We start from the raw sequence: 16,913 nt of genomic DNA on the forward strand, positions 1-16,913 counted from the left end.
CAGATACGTAATCTGTTACATTCTAAAATCATATATGCCTTCATTGTATTGCTCTGTGAGAATACATTTAAAAAAAGATTGAGTCTATGTTCCATTGCTTCCTATATTTTTCAAGTATTCACAGTTCTGCACAGAGTATCTACACGTCAATTATACCGCCTTGTTACACCTGGCATAGGCTTTTTCTGTGGTTGAAAAGCAAAAATCTTCTTTTTTCTGCCTTCAATAGATGTTAAGATAAATTTACACAGCCCCAACCCCTGTACTGACAGCTGTGCCAAAGGAACACAACATGGGCCCCACATAGTCCTCAATACAGGATTATGAGCACCACATAGTTCTCCGTACAGGATTATGGACACCACATAGTTCTCCGTACAGGATTATGGGCACCACATAGTCCTCGGTACAGTATTATGGGCCCCATATAGTGCTCCATACAGTATTATGGGCCCCATATGTTGCTTCATACATAATAAATAGATATTCACCTCTCCCCTTTCCCTGCTGCTCTGGTCTATGCATTCTCAGGTCTTCTGACCTTCTACACTACTCATCACCTAGGGCGCTCTGTAGTAACGTTATTGTGCCCTCTGTGCTGAGACGTCAGATCTCAGACGCAGATGGGGAATTCTGGGAGAAGAGGTGTCAGCTGACAGCTCCCACTGCCATCATTGTTCTCAACTGTATTGGCATCCAGGGCAAGGATTCTGAAATAGCCCCTCCCCCATCCTCGATTCATGGGCCCCATAGCTGCCACGTGATCTGTCACTAGCCGGAGTGGTGCAGCCAATCCAAGTTCCCTTCCCCCAGCTTTATACTTACCAGCTGCTGTCTTCATCTGTTATCAGCGCTGCTCCGGTTGTCTTCTGCAGGTTGTGACCGGCTGGATCTCTCCAGTGATTGCTGGGCAAGCCGGAAGTCACAACTCAATGCAAGTCTGTGAAGGCCAGAACAAAGCTCTCATAGACCTAAAGTAAGAGCTTGTGACAGTTACGTCTGATCAGTCAAAAGTTGCCGTCACAAAATGGTGGGTCGGGACTGGAGCTATGCTAATAATAGATGAAGACAGCGGCTGCTAAGTATAATACTATGTTCTGGGTACTTAGATTGTCGGTGTTTTTTTTTTTATATATATTTCACCGCTTTTAACCACTTCCTGATACAGCCAATTTCCATTTTTGCATTTTTGTTTTTTCTTCCCTTTCTTTCAAGAGCAATAACTTTTATTTGTTTTTCTGTCTACATAAGGCTACTTTCACACTAGCGTTAACTGCAATACGTCGCAAATGCGTCGTTTTGCCGAAAATACGCATCCAGCAAAAGTTCTTGCTGGATACGTTTTTTCGTCATAGACTAACATTAGCGACGCATTTGCGACGCATTGCCAAACGTTGCGTCCGTTTTGCGACGCTTGGGCGTGTGGTAGCTGACCGTCGGGAGAAAAAAACGTTACATGTAACGTTTTTTGCTCCCGACGGTCCGCTTTTTCCGACCGCGCATGCGCGGCCGGAACTCCGCCCCCACCTCCCCGCACTTCCCCACACCTCACAATGGGGCAGCGGATGCGTGGGAAAAATGCATCCGCTGCCCCCGTTGTGCGGCGGAGACCACGCTAGCGTCGGGAACGTCGGCCCGACGCACAGCGACGGGTTGTTCCCGACGCTAGTGTGAAAGTAGCCTTAGTCATAAGATAGCTTGTTTTTTGCGGGACTAGTTGCAATTTTGAATGGCATCATTGGTTTTACTACATACTGTACTTTGTTTAGTGGATATTGTTTTTATTTTTTATTATTTTAGCGCTGAAAAAAAAATGATCTGGAAGAAAAAAATAAATTTTTGTCATAACATTTTGATTCGTTTGGTCAATATTTTTATTGGCCCCATTTTGGGCTATATACAACAGTTTGATTGCTTTTTACTGCATTTTTTATAGCGTTGCTGAAAAAATAAATGCTATTTTGATGTTGATTTTAATTTTATATTTTGATTGGACTTTTGTATGTTTTAAAACTTTTTTTTCACTTTTCTATATAAAGCAATACCACAGTATTGCTGCATATATTAAAATTCTCAGTCTCCTTTTGAGGCCCAGCCACTGACTGGATTTCAAGAGTGCTCCCTGATGACCGGCAGGGGGGTCTTCAGTAGACCCCCAGCTGCCATAGCAACACATTGGCATTCTACAGTGCTCTTTCAATTGGCGCCTATAATGACGCACCCCCCATGAGGGCACACTGTTAATGCGGTTGTCAGACATTGAAAGTGACATTTATTGGGGTAACGGTTATATGTGGAGCCCAGCTCCACTTGCGGGTGTTAGACACAGCTCTTTGCTGTGACACACATCCATTTATCTGCGTGGGCTCAGCTTGTGGACCTGCTCCATACACCTTCTTTTGTCTTGCACCATATATTTATGGCAGATGTGGGGAAGGGGTTAAAAGATTATTAAATTCTAAATGCAAAGCTTAGACACGTAAATAGCCCACCCCACTTAATTTCCCACCAGGGATGTGCAAAAAAGGTTTGCACCCTGGATGTTTGCATTTGAGGGAATTTGCAGTGTCCTGGGATGGCTGCCACAGTGTACTGAAGCGATTTTGTAACTGAATATTACAAAAGACATTTTTTTGCTCAACTCTGTTCCCCATCATTCCAGTGCTGTCTCCGGTTTTGCCACTGGACTCTTCACCCATGTGATCACTGCAGCCAATCACTTGCCTTTTTGGTATATGACATGAGGCAATAAGGCCAGTGATTTATTGCAACAGTTATTTGGCACGTATAGCACGTCCTTCTTGATGGCCAAATAGAGGAATATCAGTAGGACCTGAGATGCGGTGACGTAGCAACAGGTGAAAAGATGAGTTAGTTAAAATGATTTTAGTTAGTCACTATTCCTTGCATCGGCCACCATTTTAATAACTTGGATAACTCCTGTAATTACAAAATGTGGATATAAATCTTTATTACATTAGTGAAGCCATTATTTGCTGTTTTCCAAGTGAGGACAATGCCTAAAGTGGCTGGTTATTTATGTTTATATAGAATATTCTATATGTATTTTAAGGTAATTTATAAAAGGATTGTATGGTGTTCTGAATGTTTTTTTTTTTTGCACTATTTTTTTTATTTCAGATACCATATGACTTCATCAACCAGTTATAAGATATGTGAAGTAGATGGAAATTGGAGCTCTGGTGAAATTATCTGTTCAGGTTGTTGTTCGGTGTTAATAAACCACTTATGCTTCAGTGTTTTTTGGCATTTTTTTAAATTCTTCTATAGCTTATTCTTTCTTTGTATGACCTTTGCGCATGTGCAATTAACTCACACTTTCGCCTTTTGTCATGTGAGTAAAACAGATACCTAGTTGCAATTTGTTTTAATCTGTGGATACTGTTTCTTATGTTCAGAGATGTGATCAATTTTTTCGCAGACTATAAAAAGATAAGCACTCTGACCCTTTATGTTTAAAAAAAAAAAAAAAAAAAAACAACAATAATTGTTCATTGAATGGAGTAATGTTTGAAGGTACATAAAGGGCCATGGACATATAGTACATTATGGTGAGAAAATTAAGTCCCCAAACTAAACCAATTAAGTTCCATCTTTAGTTTGCCTATATAATGCAGTATAAGCTATTAAAATGAATATACCGTAGATGAATTTGTGTATACCTATTTTAGAATCGGTTTTCTGCCGTACTGATTCCTTCTTTTCTTCTGAAATGGTGCTCGTATTGCACACTATTGTTCCCATAGTGCCAGATTCTCATCATAATGCTTTTGTTGCTAAATAATGACAATCCGTAACAGTCAGTGACACAAGCTTCATCACATGAGACCTCGATTAGGAAAGGAGTTTCAAGGAAGAAGTGGACTTTGCAGTATTCAAACATACAGTACCATCTGCAATACAGCCCAGTACTTCATACAGGAGAACTGCTGGTCCAAAACACGTGAAACCTTGAAGAATCTTCCTGTCACCACCTAGTCTTTCTGTCAGCAACCTGAACTGAGCCACACCATATAACACAAAGTGAACTGAACAATCTTAATAGAGATTTGGATCTGCCCAAGTCAGCGCTCTTAGGTTCCAGGTTACAGCAGTGGAATCTCCTAGAGGGTGATGTTCGGATTTCTTTGTTCCGCAACCATGATAAAGATCTTATCCAATACTTTTTCATGGAAGGCGATGTTGTGACATGTAACAACATCAACAATTTAGTGGAAGCTCTGAAGATGAGTCATAATCAGGAGGAATGGAGGCTCATCATCGTTTCATCCAAAACCAGCCTAAAAGTCCTCTTGCTGCATAATGACAATGCACTACCTTCAATTCCTGTTGGTTATGCCGTCCACACGAAAGAAACCTATAACCACATCAAACTGATGCTGATGTGCTTGAACTATGACCAACATTTGTGGCCCCTCTGTGGTGACTTAAAGTGACTTAATGGACATTGTATTTCTACCCTGTAGATCAAGTAAGAGTGTAAAGTACTGCTGCTTTCGGTGTGAGTGGGATAGTCATGCAAGAGAATAGCACCACAATAAGAGACTGGCCTCTCCGATATTCACTTCAGCCAGGGAATTAACATGTCCTGCACCCAGCACTTGTTGACCCACATACAGTCATGGCCAAAAGTATTCACACCCCTGCAATTCTGTCAGATAATACTCCGTTTCTTTCTGAAAATGATTGCGAACACAAATTCTTTGATATTATTATCTTCATTTAATTTGTCTTAAATGAAAAAACACAAAAGAGAATGAAGCAAAAAGCAAAACATTGATCACTTCACACAAAACTCCAAAAATGGGCCAGACAAAAGTATTGGCACCCTCAGCCTAATACTTGGTTGCACAACCTTTAGCCAAAATAACTGCGACCAACCACTTCCGGTAACCATCAATGAGTTTCTTACAATGCTCTGCTGGAATTTTAGACCATTCTTCTTTGGCAAACTGCTCCAAGTCCCTGGTATTTGAAGGGTGCCTTCTCCAACATGCCATTTTTAGATCTCTCCACAGGTGTTCTATGGGATTCAGGTCTGGACTCATTGCTGGACACCTTAGAAGTCTCCAGTGCTTTCTCTCAAAACATTTTCTAGTGTTTTTTGAAGTGTGTTTTGGGTCATTGTCCTACTGGAAGACCCATGACCTCTGAGGGAGAAACAACTTTCTCACACTGGGCCCTACATTATACTGCAAAATTTGTTGGTAGTCTTCAGACTTCATAATGCCATGCACACGGTCAAGCAGTCCAGTGCCAGAGGCAGCAAAGCAACCCCAAAACATCAGGGAACCTCCGCCATGTTTGACTGTAGGGACCGTGTTCTTTTCTTTGAATGCCTCTTTTTTTTCTCCTGTAAACTCAATGTTGATGCCTTTGCCCAAAAAGCTCTACTTTTGTTTCATCTGACCAGAGAACATTCTTCCAAAACGTTTTAGGCTTTTTCAGGTAAGTTTTGGCAAACTCCAGCCTGGCTTTTTTATGTCTCGGGGTAAGAAGTGGGGTCTTCCTGGGTCTCCTACCATACAGTCCCTTTTCATTCAGACGCCGACGGATAGTACGGGTTGACACTGTTGTACCCTCGGACTGCAGGGCAGCTTGAACTTGTTTGGATGTTAGTCGAGGTTCTTTATCCAACATCCGCACAATCTTGCGTTGAAATCTCTTGTCAATTTTTCTTTTCCGTCCACATCTAGGGAGGTTAGCCACAGTGCCATGGGTTTTAAACTTCTTGATGACACTGCGCACAGTAGACACAGGAACATTCATGTCTTTGGAGATGGACTTGTAGCCTTGAGATTGCTCATGCTTCCTCACAATTTGGTTTCTCAAGTCCTCAGACAGTTCTTTGGTCTTCTTTCTTTTCTCCATGCTCAATGTGGTACACACAAGGACACAGGACAGAGGTTGAGTCAACTTTAATCCATGTCAACTGGCTGCAAGTGTGATTTAGTTATTGCCAACACCTGTTAGGTGTCACAGGTAAGTTACAGGTGCTGTTAATTACACAAATTAGAGAAGCATCACATGATTTTTCGAACAGTGCCAATACTTTTGTCCACCCCCTTTTTTATGTTTGGTGTGGAATTATATCCAATTTGTCTTTAGGACAATTCTTTGTGTTTTTTCATTTAAGACAAATTAAATGAAGATAATAATACCAAAGAATTTGTGTTTGCAATCATTTTCAGGAAGAAACTGAGAATTATCTGACAGAATTGCAGGGGTGTGAATACTTTTGGCCATGACTGTAAGCTTTTGTTACCACCATTGCATGTCTATTTGAGCCTAATGAAGAACTTTGTAAAGGCAATGGATAAAAATGCACAAGCATTTAATTATCTCATTGCTAAATTTCCAATGCTGAGTGAAGCAAAGATAAAGGAAGGAGTCATTATTGGACCTCAGACTCATAAGCTTCTTCAAGATGAGCAGTTTCTCTGTTTGTTGCAGGGCAAGGAAAAGGCTGCATGGGTAGCACTCGCATTAGTGGTAACTAATTTTTGGGGAAACTCAAGAGCTGATATATAAATAGCTGGTGGAAAATCTCAAAACATATGGATCTTGTCTGTAACATGTCCTTAAAGATTAATTTCTTACATCCGCATATAGACTTCTTTCCACCAAACAGTGGAGCAGTGAGCCGACGATCACTGTGCGAGATTTCACCAAGATATTGCAGCTATAGAGAAGAGCTAAAGGAAAATGGAATGTATCAATACTTGCAGATTCCTTTTAGACAATTCTAAGAGATGATCCGGTGCAGGAGTGCAAGATACTGACAAAAAAAAAGAGTTGTCGCTGAATGAGGACCAAATTTTGTAGTGCAATTTCAGCATCTATTTATAATTTGCAATAGTGTTTAGACTTGTTTTAGTTATTTGAATTGTTGCTAAGTTTCCGCTAAATAAATCTAATATATAAAGCTGAATGTGTGTGTGTGTGTATGTATGTATGTATGTATGTATGTCCGGGATTGGCATCTGCACCGTCGCAGCTACAGCCACAAAATTTTGCACAGTCACACGTCTGGACCCCGAGAGCGTCATAGGCTATGTTGTGAGGCGAAATTTTAACCCCGCGCGTTCCAATTCACCAAACAATTTGGCCCCTATCTACATACAGGGGAAAAAGGCAGTTGCCAGATGTGAACGAAGGGGACTTAACGAACAAGAGCGATGGCGCCAAAGAGTATATACCGTACAGTTGCTAAGGTGGGGCCCCGACATGGGATACTCACCACACATGGGGATATGAACACACACACAAAATGCGCCACACACTACCACGTGCTTGAACACATATACCACCCTCAGCGCACATTTCACCACACATACACCAACCTCGCCACATAAAAGTTGAAACGCAAAAGTCGCCGCTCAAAACTCGCCACTCACCAAATTCGCCACATGCAAAACTAGACTCACGCAAAACTCGCCACACGTGCAAAACTCACCTCATGGAAAACTCGCCACACGCAAAACTTGCACACGCAGAAAAATTGCCACATGCACAAAAGTTGCAACACATGCAAAAGTTGCCTCACACAAAACTTGCACATACTCAAAACGCACCACACATAAAACTCGCCACGCGCAAAACACACTAACCTGTCACATGCATGTCGCCACACAAAACTCATCTCACAAAATTCGCTACATGCATGTCACCACACGCAAATCAACACACACAACTTGACACACGAAACTCGCCCTAAAACACACACAAGTCTGGTATTATCCTTCAAAAATAAAAATCTGATTAATAAGCAGACAAACTACAAGAGCAATAACTGTACCATATAGGAAATCCGGCAGCTGTCAGTCACATGACCTGTGTATTATGTGTATGTGTGAGCTAATATATACTGCCAGGGGGGAGGGCTTCCTGTTGGCTGGGGATTTATCAGGCTGCTAATAGCAACCAATCACAGCTCAGCTTCTACTTTGCTACAGTTAATTAATCTGAGCTCTGATTGGTTAATATAGGCAGGACATTCTCAGTATAACAAAGCTTGTGTGAGGTAATAGCATGTTGTTAGGATGTCTTGGTGGAAAGGATGATGTCAGTCACATTACCTCTATGTGAGAGGATAGAAACTGCCAGTTACAGACTATTTTTACCACAATTATGTGTATGTGTGAGCTAATATATACTGCCAGGGGGAAGGGCTTCCTGTTGGCTGGCATTTATCTGTCTGCCAATAGCAACCAATCACAGCTCAGCTTCTACTTTGCTACAGTTAATTAATCTGAGCTCTGATTGGTTAATATAGGCAGGACATTCTCAGTATAACAAAGCTTGTGTGAGGTAATAGCATGTTGTTAGGGTGTGTTGGTGGAAAGACTGAGGTCAGTCACATTACCTCTATGTGAGAGGATATTGAAACTGCCAGTTACAGACTATTTTTACCACAATAATGCCTCATAAGAAAAGGAATTCCATGGCACGAATGTCAGCTGATGCGAAAAGAAAAGCTGCATTGCGGGCCAATGAAAAATGTGAAGACCGAGAAACAAGGCTGACACACATGAGAACAGCAGCTGCTTTCTCAAGAGCCAATGAACTTTCTGAGCAGAGGGAAGCAAGGCTTGCAGACATGAAAACAAGAGCTGCTTCCTCAAGAGCCAATGAACTTTCTGAGGAGAGGGAAGCAAGGCTTGCAGACATGAAAACAAGAGCTGCTTCCTCAAGAGCCAATGAACTTTCTGAGGAGAGGGAAGCAAGGCTTGCAGACATGAAAACAAGAGCTGCTTCCTCAAGAGCCAATGAACTTTCTGAGGAGAGGGAAGCAAGGCTTGCAGACATGAAATCAAGAGCTGCTTCCTCAAGAGCCAATGAACTTTCTGAGGAGAGGGAAGCGAGGCTTGCAGACATGAAAACAAGAGCTGCTTCGTCAAGAGCCAATGAACTTTCTGAGCAGAGGGAAGCAAGGCTTGCACACAAGAGAATAAGAGCTGCTTCCTCAAGAGCCAATGAACTTTCTGAGGAGAGGGAAGCGAGGCTTGCAGACAAGAGAACAAGAACTGCTTCCTCAAGGGCCAATGAGTCATCTCAGCAGAGAGAAGGCCGACTTGCCACTAAGAGAATTGCTATTTCTTCCGCCAGGGCACAGGAAATGGTTGGAGATTTGAAACATGCTGCCTTTTGTTACCAGTCAGAAATAAACTATCAGGATAATCCTAAAGTTCAGATAGGAAAAATGGATGTGGTCTGCATGTACTGCAGTGCCCTAAAATGGAAAGATGAACCACCAGGTTTATGCTGTGCAAATGGCAAGATAAAACTTCCACCTCTCCTGTCACCACCAGATCCCCTAAAGTCTCTGATGACGGGTACCAGTACAATATCAAAGCATTTCTTGGACAACATCAGGAAGTACAACTCCTGCTTCCAAATGACATCATTTGGTGCAACAAAAGAAATGTTTACAACAGGATTTATGCCGACATTTAAAGTTCAAGGACAGGTTTACCACTCAATTGGCTCACTGCTTCCATTGCAAGGAGAAGAACCTCAATTTCTTCAACTCTTCTTCATGGGAAATGCAGAAGCAGAGGCTCAGCGGAGATGCTCTTTAATTCCTAACACTCGCCTTGATATTGTCACTAATTTGCAGCAGTTCCTTCACTCCAACAATCCATATGTTCAACTTTTCAAGACTGCACTTGAATGCATGCCAAATGACGATTACAAGGTTGTCATTCGAGCTGACAAAACACCACAAGGTGAACATCAGCGACGTTTCAATGCTCCCACATTTGATGATGTAGCAATCTTGATTGTAGGCAATGATTTTCAAAGCCGTGACATTGTGCTTCAGAAAAGGAACAATAGTTTGCAACGAGTAGCAGAAACTCACAGGTCCTATGATGCACTGCAATATCCAATCATCTTTTGGCAGGGACAGGATGGCTATCACTTTGGAATACCTCAGACAGATCCTACAACAGGCAACCCTTCAGGAAAAAAAGTGTCTGCCATGGACTTCTATGCATATAGGATCATGACAAGATTTGCAGAGGAAAATCACATCTTGAAATGCAAACACCTCTTCCACCAATTTATTGTTGACATGTATGCAAAGATTGAGAGTGAACGTCTTTTATATATCCGACTAAATCAAAAGAAGCTCAGGGCAGAGGAATATATTCACCTTAGAGATGCTGTTGCAAATGATGCTGATCCAAAAGAGTTGGGGAAAATGGTTATTCTTCCATCAACTGTCACTGGAAGCCCACGACACATGCATGAATACACACAGGATGCAATGACTTATGTGAGAAAGTATGGCCGTCCAGATCTTTTCATCACCTTTACTTGCAATCCTGCCTGGGAGGAAATTGGAGGGCACCTGTTGCCGGGCCAAAAAACAGTGAATCGCCATGACCTTATTGCTCGGGTTTTCAAACAGAAACTTTCAAAAATGATTACTCTCATCACAAAATCACATATTTATGGTGAGACGCAGTGCTGGATGTATTCAGTTGAATGGCAAAAAAGAGGCCTTCCTCACGCCCACATCTTGATCTGGCTGAAGCAAAAAATACAGCCTACCGAAATTGACAATATCATCAGTGCCGAATTGCCAGACCTTCAGATTGACCCATTGCTGTTTGACACCATCACAAAAAACATGATCCATGGTCCGTGTGGGAGTCTCAACAAAAATTCTCCCTGTATGATTGATGGCAGGTGTTCAAAGCATTACCCACGATCCCTGGTCCAAGAAACCCAAACAGGACAAGATGGATATCCAGTCTACCGAAGAAGAAAGCCAGGGGATGGTGGTTTCACAGCAAAGCTCAAAATGCGTGTTGGATCATCACTCCAAGAGATAGAAATCGACAACAGGTGGGTAGTGCCTTACAACCCTTTGCTCTCAAAAATCTTCCAGGCCCACATAAATGTCGAATCTTGCCACTCTGTGAAATCAATCAAGTATATCTGCAAATATGTCCACAAAGGAAGTGATCAAGCAGTTTTTGAACTCCAGAAAAATGGACCTATTATTGATGAAGTGGAGGCATTCCAGATGGGCAGGTACATAAGCAGCAATGAAGCTGTTTGGAGAATACTAGGATTCTCCATTCATGAGCGCTACCCACCAGTTGTGCATCTGAGTGTGCACTTGGAAAATGGACAGAGAATTTATTTTAACCCAGCAAACTTGCAGCAGCAGCTCCTAACACCACCTAAGACCACCCTCTTGGCATTTTTTGAGCTGTGTCAACAAGACCCTTTTGCAAAAACAATTCTCTACTGTGATTTACCAAAGTACTACACTTGGAATGCCTCCAGAAAAACACTGGAACGGAGGAAACGGGGGCTTGATATTGAAGGCTATCCAGGGGTGAAAGGAACTGATACGCTTGGTCGCGTCTACACTGTTCATCCGTCAAATGCAGAGTGCTTCTACCTGCGCATGTTACTTCATGTTGTCAAAGGCCCTACATCATTTTCTGACTTGAAGACCGTCGGAGGTCATGTGTGTGAAACATTCAGGGAAGCTTGCCAAAGAAAAGGACTTCTGGAAAATGATGGACACTGGGACATGACCCTCAGTCAAGCAGCAGCCACACAAACCCCAAAGCGACTAAGACACCTCTTTGCTATTATTCTAACAACCTGTAGCATTTCAAATCCTCTTGAGATTTGGACAAAGTACAAAACTGATCTCAGTGAGGACATCCTCATGCAGATTAGACGGGAAAATCCTCAGCAACTCATCAACTTCACTGAGGAAATGTTCAATGAAACTTTAATGCTCCTTGAAGATCAGTGCATAGCAATGTCAGGAAAAGCCTTACAGTTGCTTGGTTTGCCTGCTCCAAAAAGAAATCCTGAAGGCATCCAAACGTGTAGGGAGATTTTCATAGAAACAAACTACAATATTGATGAACTTACAGCATGTGTGTCTCAGAACGAGCCAATATTGGTACCAGATCAAAGGGACGCCTATAATTATATTTTAAGTTTCAGTGAAACCAACAAAGGTGGGATTGTCTTCCTTGATGCTCCAGGTGGAACAGGAAAGACATTTGTAATCAACTTGCTCCTGGCAAAATTTCGACAACAAAAAAAGATTGCACTTGCAGTGGCATCTTCTGGAATTGCAGCTACGCTTTTAAACGGTGGCAGGACAGCACATTCGACATTCAAACTACCACTTAACCTGTCTCATAGTGACAGCCCTGTGTGTAATATTGCCAAGGGATCAGGACTGGCCAAATTGCTTCAAAAATGCAGTGCCATCATTTGGGATGAATGCACCATGTCACACAAAAGGGCTCTGGAAGCAGTGGACAGACTGCTGCAAGACCTGCGTAGCAACAAATATATCATGGGAGGAGTAGTTGTTGTTTTGGCAGGTGACTTCCGCCAAACACTACCTGTTATTCCAAGATCAACCCCTGCAGATGAACTCAATGCCTGTCTCAAAGCATCGTACCTTTGGAGAAAAGTAAAGAAAATTTCACTGAACACAAACATGAGGGTCTACATGACAGGCGATGTTTCTGCTGGACTGTTTTCGAGCCAGCTGTTGAATATTGGAGATGGCAAGGCACCAGTAAACTCAACCACTGGACAGATCACCTTCCCAAGCAACTTTTGTTGCATTGTGACTTCCATTGAGGAGTTGAAAGCAAAGGTTTTTCCAAACATTCAACTCCACTTCAAAAATTCTGGCTGGCTGTGTGAAAGGGCTATTCTAGCTCCCAAAAATGACAGCGTCAACAAAATCAATCTTCAAATTCTAAATCTCCTTCCAGGTGTGTGCACAACTTACAAGTCAGTAGATACAGTAATAGACCCTGCTCAAGCATTATTTTATCCAACTGAGTTCCTCAATTCCTTGGAGCCACAAGGACTTCCTCCTCACAACCTCTTTCTAAAACCTGGAGCACCTATTCTGCTATTGAGAAATTTGGATCCGCCAAAGCTGTGTAATGGAACAAGACTCTTGATTAAGAACCTGTTTCCACATGTAATTGAGGCAACCATTTTGACAGGATGTGCCACAGGAGAAGATGTTTTCATTCCAACAATTCCTCTCATTCCATCTGATTTGCCTTTTGATTTTAAACGCCTCCAGTTTCCTGTTCGACTGGCATTTGCTATGTCCATCAACAAGGCTCAGGGACAGTCCTTGAAAGTAGTTGGAATCGATTTACAATCTCCATGCTTTTCTCATGGTCAACTTTATGTGGCCTGTTCAAGAGTTGGAACAGCCAAAAATCTGTTTGTCTTTGCACCTGAAGGAAAAACTAAGAATGTCGTTTATCAAAAGGCTCTCGAATAAGTAGTAGAAGATTACTTCACATTACTTGGCCAATTTAGTTAAATCTGTGTGGAATATCTCTGGTGTTGAAATATATGTTGTAAAATGCTTCTATTAGCTTAGTTTTTGCCTTTTAATAATTACATTTCTATCTATTTGTTTTGTGTTTTTTTTGTGCAGAATACATTTTTGTTAACACATTCTATTTTGCTAACAGAAGTTATTAACCCGGGCGAAGCCGGGTAGTACAGCTAGTATCAGATAATTGTAATAACAAAATATTCAGCATCTTTATATTTGCAAAATAATAATGTTTTAAAGTACTGAAACTTTTATGCATTAATTATATATAGCAGTAAAAAGGAAAATTTTGATATCAGAAACAAGAGACGACAAACATTTTCATTGTCGATTTGAATTCAGGAGGTCAAAATAATTAAGAAATGGCTAATTTCATAACTGAACCTGATAACATTCGAAAATGTGTAGGCCAGTTTAATGGTAAAAATAGATACACTTGAAAGAAGCTCTAAGCTCTTTTCATTTGCATGTAGAGTTTCCATTCGCTGTCTTCAGTGCTGTTCTTGGCATCAATATCTCTGAATCTTATCATTAAGGAGGACCTGTTACTTACTAAAAAAAAATAGTTAGGTAAATACCCTGAAAGGATCATTGAGCGTTGTTCACCGGTTTTTGGTGCGTCGTTCCATTGCAGCAATATTCACATTTGTTCTGGATCTCACTATCTGAAATATCTTCTAGTGGTTATACTGGGCATTTCTTCAGTCTTCTCTGGAAGCGTGTGCGTTCACTCATTCCAGATAATGCCAATTGCAGCTCATTAGCATCTTGCTAAACTGCATGATCACCTGCCAAGATGTGATTGGCAGCTTTGAGAAAGGAGGAGTTAAAGAGCACCCCCCCCCCCCCCCAGAGAAGACTGAAGGATCGACCAACTTTAACTTCAAGCAGAGATTTCACATATTGTGCTCTAAAACAAACAAATGTGAATATCTCTGCAATGAAGTGACAGTACAAAAGGCATCTGCAGGATTTGGCGTGACATGATCTGCTAGGTTTGATCCCACTTTGAACACCCACAGCAACCATATGATGCAAGTTTGCATTATGTTGTGAATTGGTTAAAGACCATTCCTAATTTGACCTTTTTTTCATTGTCACTTGAGCTGTAATTTTTTTTTTTTTTTTTTTTTAGCTGTATGAGGGCTTGTCTTGTTCAGAATTACAAGGTAATGCCTAGCAATTAAAATGTTATGTTTTTCATTTGCTACCCAGTGGTTGTGGGCAAGCATGATTATGACAACTCTAAATATATATAGTTGTTTATGTTTTATTTCTTTCATACAATATATATTCTTTTGAAACAAATCATTTACATTTGTATCACCTTATTCTGAGAGTCATAAATGTAGTATTTTCCAGCATTGGAGCTATATAAGGGATTCTTTTTTTCATGATGAGGTGTATTTTTTCATTGGTCTTATTTTGGAGGATATATGACTTTGTTCATTCTACCTCTAAGTATAATAAAAAGTCTCGCAAGAGTTAGGGAACATAAATAGAGGGATGCTTATATTGTATGTGAAATTTGTGTATTGAAAACTGGAAAATCCATTTACCTAGAATGTTAGACTTGCCATTTTGGGTATTTAATATTTATTAAAAAGATGCTTCTGTATCTTTGGGATTGGAGACGTGCTCATTTGGAGATTATACATTTTCCTTCTGAACAATGGAGCCGGAACCCTCTCTTCAAATAGATACTCTTGGCACACAAACAAAGGTTAAAATAGTTGTCCAACTTTTTTAAAAGTTTACAAGTGGCTATCAGTGTTCCAAAACAGCAGAAGAAAGGGTATTCTGCTCTTCCAACCAATGGCTATCTTGCAATGATGCTCTCTCTGTTGGTCCTGTAGGTCTTTGTTTACAAGCAACCTGCATGCCACCATTGCAGTCGATCAGTGGTCACAGCCGTCCTACTGCACTGGTGGTATGGTATTTTGTGTGGGGACACATGCTCTTAACTAGGTAGCAAGTTATAATTTAACAAACCATCAGGTAGGCTTGTGATGAAGTTTTATGCATTTTAGAATTCTGTTTTTATACTGCAGCACATTCTTCTGTTAACAGACTGTTTTCTGTTTTTCTTTGTCCTGTGCCTGTGTAATTCAAGTCCTATGTGATGTTTTACTTTATATCAACCATTTTTAAAATATTTTGGGATTGGACTTAAAAAAGTATTGTTCAAGACCTAAAATGTATGGGATTTTATTTTTTATTGTAGTAAAATGCCATAGCCCAAACGTTGACAATTCAAGGCTGCTATCAGGAGGGAAAAATGTGTATGTTCATGGTGATTCTGTGGAGTTTGAATGCAAGAAAAACTTTGTTTTACATGGCTCAAAAGTATCCACATGCAAAAGTCTGGGCCAATGGGATCCATCTCATCCAAAATGCAAAGGTAAGTTCATTTTTGCTTGAAGAATTACAATTCTTGCTTATACATTAATTATTTTGTTTTAGTTTAATTAAAAAACTGTTGCCAAAATATGCCAATTGAATTTGAGGTTTCAATTTCAGTTCTGCAGTAGGTATAAATAGTATATTGGATGTCTTAAAGAGAATCCGTGAGCAGGTGTTTGCTATGTAATCGAAGAACAGCATAATATAGGGGAAGAGAGCTTGATTCCAGTGATGTCACTTACTGGGTGTGTGTATTGGTGGTTTAAGCAATGTTTTATCAGCAGGAAATTATCACTATAGGACTAATTGTCTTCTGACTCCTAGTCAGCTGCTCTGTGTATCTGTACACCCACCACTGATTATCAGCTTTCTGCGATTGGTAGCTTTCTGTGTACATTGTACAATCAGTGGTGTGGGCGTGGTTATACAGGGGTCAGCATTCTGAGCACCAGGGCTGTGGAGTCGGTAAGCCACAGTTGCGACTCCGACTCCTGGATTTTATCAGGTTCCGACTCCGACTCTGGCTCCGACTCCTTCATAAATGGCCAATTCGTAACAATAAATTTACTGTTGTAAAATATAAACATGGTGCTTATTCAGTTTCTCACCATCATATAAGTAATAAGACCACTTAGAGCAAAAACTATATTTATTAGAATACAATTAGAAAATAGCAAATAACTTTTATAAACTTTTCTAAACTCTTGTAAGTAAATATGCAATAAACACTGTTATGCAGTTAATAAGAAGAAATCTATAAATTTGTCCTCAGAAAAAGTATTGCCTCTGTCAGATCCTCCTTCATGGATGCCCTCAAATCTGATCTAATTATTTTGAGAGCAGAGAACAACCTCTCTACACTAACTTGGGTTGGTGGCAAAGCAGTAACCACTCGGGCAACATCTTTGACAATGTCAGGATACAGAGGAATCGCTTGTTGCACTGTTATTTTTGATGACCGGTCAAATTTCTCAATTTCTTTTAGTGCACATGAAAAATTCTGCTAAAATGTACTGGCTGTGTTCTTTGATGTGGATGACTCTTCTTCTATGCGGGAACGCTTTGCACGGTCCTTGTGATCCAAATATTTTTCGAAATTAATTTCTTCATCAGTTGATGAGGGTGA

The 16,913-nt window shown here is 40.8% G+C and overlaps 1 protein-coding gene across 4 annotated transcripts in view; it reads left to right on the top strand.

Moving 5' to 3' along the window:
• LOC143815682 (complement decay-accelerating factor-like) overlaps window positions 1-16,913 on the top strand; it is a 166,914-nt gene that overhangs the window by 110,024 nt on the left and 39,977 nt on the right. For 3 of the 4 annotated variants that reach the window (XR_013223779.1, XM_077295193.1, XM_077295194.1), the window contains exons 11-12: window positions 3,142-3,221; window positions 15,609-15,785. Coding sequence is in view for 3 of the 4 variants with exons in the window: in XM_077295193.1 (XP_077151308.1) it covers window positions 3,142-3,221; window positions 15,609-15,785 (257 nt within the window). In the remaining variant the exon portion in view is untranslated. The remainder of the gene's footprint in view (window positions 1-3,141; window positions 3,222-15,608; window positions 15,786-16,913) is intronic. The other variant, XM_077295195.1, reaches the window with a different exon arrangement.

The sequence above is a fragment of the Ranitomeya variabilis genome, chromosome 3, assembly GCF_051348905.1.
Source record: "Ranitomeya variabilis isolate aRanVar5 chromosome 3, aRanVar5.hap1, whole genome shotgun sequence".
Taxonomy (NCBI): Eukaryota; Metazoa; Chordata; class Amphibia; order Anura; family Dendrobatidae; genus Ranitomeya; species Ranitomeya variabilis.